We start from the raw sequence: 5445 nt of genomic DNA on the forward strand, positions 1-5445 counted from the left end.
CTCAGTGGGAGAGAGGCCAGAGCTGCCCATCCCAGGGATCCCAGTGGTAGAGAAGTAACAGAGCACAGATCAAAGGGGTAAATAGGAGAGGTGTATTGATAAGAAACGACTTGGGGTGCCATCAGCAAAGCAGGAAAAGCATGTCCAGGCCCTTGGAAAGGCCTACCCCTCTCCAATGAGCAGGGAGCTGTGGCGGAACAGCCCATGTTAAGGCAAATCCCACTCGTGGGCTTCTTGGGCTTTAGCATGTCTGTAGCAGAACATAGTTCTCTCTGTTCTGAAAAGCAGTTTTGTTTTTACTTCTGCCTTGTTTCCCTCCCTCAGCAAATGACCCCACTCTCCTTACTGAGGCCAGCCACCCAGGAGTCATGCTTAATTCCTCCCAGCTCCCTAACCGCCCCCCTCCCGACCTTCAGCTTGTCAACAAGCCTTATAGGTCCCACTCCAGCATGCCCCAGTCTGCCCCCTGCCTCACTATTACACTTGACCGCAGGAGGGGCTGAAGAAAGGGCAAGTGTCAGGCCTGATGTCAGGCAAGAATGGAGTGGAGTCAGGAGTCAGGCCCAGGGGCTCAGACTGCACTGCTGATCTGTACTTGCTCTGAGATGGACCTGGTTTGGACCTGTGAAGAGGGACTAGACCCAGTCACATCTCCAGGGGGAAACACTGCTGGAACGTCAGGCTATAGCAGTCTAAGGAGGAAGCCTTGGGGTGAAGAACACTGGGAAAGGCTTCCAAGAGGAAACGTGGTATCTTGAGTGGGCCCAGAGGGATAGGCAAGGTTTTGGTAATAGCAGAGGCAGATAGTGCAGACCCTAAAGTACTAGGCTGAGGAGCTCAGACTCTGTCTTATGGGTACTAGGGAGCCTTGAAGGGGTCCATGAGGAAGAGGAAGAGGATCAGGTTTATGCTTCAGAAAGATCACTCTGGCTGCCTTGTAAAGAATGGACCAGAATGGGAGGCTGAGGCCTGGAGCCTAGGAGAGAGGCTGGAGGGCAAGCAGGGAAGGTGGAGGAAGGGGAGGGATGGGCCAAGGAGATGGATGGTCTGTCGAGGAGGGAGGAAGGTACCCAGGATGAATCTGTGGGATGGTGGGCTTGCCCCTGAGATGAGGACCTAGAAGGAGGGAGAGATCTGGGAGACATGCTGAGGTCCTGACTAGGTGACTGGAGACTTGGTGACCCACTGGCTGTAAGGCACCAGACAGCCTGAGGACTCAATGCTGCCTCCTGGGTTTCTCACCCGCAGAGCTGCTGCAGATCCGGGCATCCCAGGAAAAGGAACAGAAAGACAATCTGGGGCAGGCTCTGAAGCAGCTGGAGAACGTGCTGAAACAAGCGCTGGAGCGAATCCCCAAGCTACAGGGGGTTGTGGAGGACTGGTGAGAGGGGCATGTGGCGGAGGGGGGTGGTGTGGGTGGGCAGGGTGCTGAGCCAGGTGGAACAGGTGGAACTTGGACGGGGTGCGGGGGGCGATGTGTGGCTGGTGACAAGCAGGCCAGGGTATTGGGGGGGAGGCTGAGTGTCTAGAGGCCCAGGCCTTCCTGTGACGCTATCCCCTTCCCCCAGGTGGGAGCAGCCAGGCCAAGCTGCCCTGTCCGAGGAGCTCTGCCAGGGCCTGTCCCTGCCCCAGTGGCGGCTGCGCTGGGTCCAGGCCCAAGGTGCCCTGCAGCAGCTGTGCAGATGAAAAGAGGCTTCAGACAGAAGTCAGGAGCTTCATATTCACCCCTCCGTGAGACCTTTCGAAGAGAGCATCGCCTGGATGTGTCAGCCCACTGTCTCTACCCACACTTGCTGTCCGCCTCACAGGTGTTTCTATTCCTCTCAACTGCCTTGGACTCATCCTTTCATCACATCAAAGCCAAGAGAATGGGGTACTCTGGACCCCACCCTAGATCCCCCTGAAACTCCCCTCATCAGCGAAAAGTCATTGAACGAAAAGTCATTGAGCACCTGCTGTAAACACTGAAGATCCGGCACTGAACAAAGTGCACGCAAGTCCCAGCCCAGGAAGTTGTTCAGCACAGGGAAGCAGACCCCTGACAAGTTAAGTGAGCAAACACGTAGCATGTTGGAAGATAACGGCTCTGGAGAAAAAGAAAGCAGGCAGTAGGAGGTGTGACTTTAGCTAGAAGACTGCACACACTCTGTTAAGGTGATTAGAGGGCATCTGAGGAGGGCCTGTGAGGGGGCTGGGGCTGGAAGGAGGCAAGAGCTGGGGCAACGGCCCTGAGCTCAAGGTTGTCTTCTAGTTTTTACATTGTTTCCTTTTTTACACTTAAATCTCTGAAGTCATTTGGAATTTATCCAAATGGATCCAGTTTTGTCTTACTTTACATATATCCCAATAGCACTTAAAATTCTCAGATCAGTGGTTGCCTCTGAAGGAGAGGTGGGTAGCAGGGATCAACCAAGGGTCAGGAGACAAGGGAACTTTCTAGAGTTGAAAATGGATTACATGTTGAAGGTAGTAAGGATATACGTCAGAACTCATCTAGCTATACTCTTTTAAGTCTGTGCATTTCACCGTGAATTATTCTTCAACTCATAAGGTAAAACTTTACCCACCTATATAAAATAAGATTTCAGGTGATTTGAGATGCCACCTCTTTGTATGCTAAATGTCTGTGAGTAATCAGACTGTATCTGGATTCTCTCCTAGTCTGTTGTCTGTGATTCTCATAGGCTATCCCCACCGTGTTCTAATTATAAAGGTTTTATCATGTTTTAGGATCTGAAATGGCTGGTTGTTGTCTTGCTCTAATTTCTCAAGGCTTCCCTGTCTCTTCTTGCTAATTTTTTCTCCCAAACGAAACGAACTTTATACCCAACCTGCCTGGTTCCAGAACAAATACAAACACAGATGGGAGTTTTACTGGGGTTGCAATAAGTTTACAAATGAGGGAGATTTGACATCTTTATGTCTTTAGCATATTTCCTTTCCTATGTGCCACCATAGTGTTCCCCTCCTCTCTTCATCCTGGCTCCTAACCAAGACTGATCATGGGGGTCCTTGTCCCCGCTCCCTGCTTAATTCTTCTCCATAGTACATCTTTTTTTTTTTTTTTTAAGATTTTATTTATTTATTTTACAGAGAGAGATCACAAGTAGGCAGAGAGGCAAGCGGGGGCGGGAGGAAGCAGGCTCCCTGCTGAGCAGAGACCCCCCCCCCCATGTGGGGCTTGATCCCAGGACCCTGGGATCATGACCTGAGCCGAAGGCAGAGGCTTTAACCCACTGAGCCACCCAGGCACCCCTCCATAGTTCATCTTCTAACATACTTTGTGTTCTACTTTATTTATCCTTTGTTGTCCTCCAGACAGAATGGGAGCTCCATGAAAGTGAAGTTCTCTATAAACCAGAAGTTTGGCAGACTTTCCTAAATATGATTCAAACTCCAGATGCAGTAGGGGAATTATTAATGAAAACATAAAAACAAACTTCTGCAGGGCAAAAGTTGCAGGGTACTGGGTGGCCCAGTCATTTGAGCGGCCGACTCTTGGTTTCCACTTGGGTCATGACCTCAGGGTCGTAGGATCAAGCCCTGCATTGGGCTCCTGCTCAGCACAGACTGTTTGGGATTCTCTTTCTCCTTCTCCTTCTGCCCCTTCCCATGCTTGCACACACTCTTAATCAATCAACTAATTAATTAATTTTTAAGAAATTTTGCATGGCAAAAAATAATAATAATAAAGTAAAAATTGATAAATGGGAGGGGGGAGGGATTTGCAGTTTATACCTAAAGGGATGTGTGTGTGTGTGTGCACACATGTGTATGTCAAAATGGAAAAAAAAATTCCAAGTCCATAGAAAAGTTGGCAAAGTGAATGGACGATTCTCAGAAAATATCCTCGAATTCAATATAATAAGAGAAAAGCAAATTAAAACCCTACTTTGAGTGCTTGCGTCAGCAACACATATACTGAAAACCCTACTTTGATACATTTTCCACCTATCAGACTGCAAGACAAGTTGGGGGACCTTGTACGAAACGACTATCTTCAGAAAGTCATTGGGGCTCAGGTGGGGACGACCACATGCAAGGTGGGTCTTGATCGAACCATGGAATTTTTTTTAAGTGAAAGTACACTTAGGGGACAACAGGAAATTTGAAAATTGGGAATGGGAAACTTGTATGTTAGAGAATATTACTGTGTCTTTGTTAAATGTCTTTACTGAGATAACGGCATTCTGTTTGGGTGGGAGACTATTCTTAGAGGATGCATGTTGAGGTATTAAGGATAATGTCTGCAACTTTGAGATAGTTGAGAGGAGAATAAGGTAAAAGGGACAGAAATAAAGCCAAACATCTATGAATGTATACTGTTTGATACTTTGTACTGTGGAAACGTCTAATTTTTCACAATTCAAAAAAGTGAGAAAGTAATCCCTAAAAACTGAAAACAAACAAATGAACCTAACTATATCCTGTTGGTAGCACAATTGATTCAGATGAGAATTATTCCAGGTTAGGTTAAAATAGTACTTTTGGGGCACCTGGGTGGTGCAGTTGGCTAAGCGTCTGCCTTTGGCTCAGGTCATGATCCTGAGGTTATGGGATCAAGTCCCACAGTGGGTTCCCTGCTGAGTGGGAAGTCTGCCTTTCCCTCTACTTCTGCTTCTCTCTCTCTCTCTCTCTGCCAAATAAACAAATAAAATCTTAAAAAAAAAAATAAAATAGTACTTTTACTCGATGCCTCCAGTGGTACAGGTATCCTAAGGGAAAAAGAACGGCAATACAATCTTAAACTGCATTTATTAGTCTTACAGTCCGTAATAACACTGGTTTTTATTTTGATAAAAATACATAGTTTACATTTTTGAGACCCTACATTTTATATTTTGAAATTATATATTTGACTAAAGCAAATAAGTATTTGTGCTAATGCTACTGGGAAACAAGATTTTTTTTTTTTTTTTAAGTAGGCTCCATGCCCAGTGTGGAGCACAATGAGAGGCTTCAACTCATGACCCTGAGATTAAGACCTGAGCTGAGATCAAGAGTTGGGTGTTTAACTGACTGAGCCATCCAGGTGCCCTGCTGAGGAACGAGGGTTTTTTAAATATAAATGAAAAGAAATAAAATCAAAGGAGTAAACACCCTGTAATCTTTCATTTGACTTGGGAAGAATGAATTCATGGGTTTTTCTCTTTCTAGAAAACGTATTTCCCTATCTAAGTCCACGGAAAAAGTCTAATTATGACAAGCCAGTAACAGTGAGCAACCCTAGTCCCAGACTATGGTCTCTAAAAGCCATTTTTGACTAGATGAAACCAGGGATCTTTGGGGAGACAGGGGATCCCAGGTCTGGGACAGGAAGTTAACAAATGAGTTTGAGGCATCTTGTGTCAAAAAGCAGGGAAGTGTTCTAAGACCAATGAGGTTGAGTCAGAAGGACTCAGGAGTCAATCTGAAGAGACTGCCACTGGCCAAAGATGGGACATT

The 5445-nt window shown here is 46.6% G+C and overlaps 1 protein-coding gene across 2 annotated transcripts in view; it reads left to right on the forward strand.

Moving 5' to 3' along the window:
* The window catches only part of HAUS5 (HAUS augmin like complex subunit 5), an 11735-nt gene extending 7416 nt beyond the window's left edge, over nt 1-4319 (forward strand). For both annotated transcript variants that reach the window (XM_080828271.1, XM_080828272.1), the window contains exons 18-19: nt 1249-1381; nt 1569-4319. In XM_080828271.1, the coding sequence (XP_080684397.1) occupies nt 1249-1381; nt 1569-1686 (251 nt within the window). In that variant the 3' untranslated portion in view covers nt 1687-4319. The remainder of the gene's footprint in view (nt 1-1248; nt 1382-1568) is intronic.
* Nucleotides 4320-5445: the final 1126 nt, after the last annotated feature.

Source organism: Martes martes, assembly GCF_963455335.1.
Source record: "Martes martes genome assembly, chromosome: 17".
In the NCBI taxonomy this organism is placed as follows: domain Eukaryota; kingdom Metazoa; phylum Chordata; class Mammalia; order Carnivora; family Mustelidae; genus Martes; species Martes martes.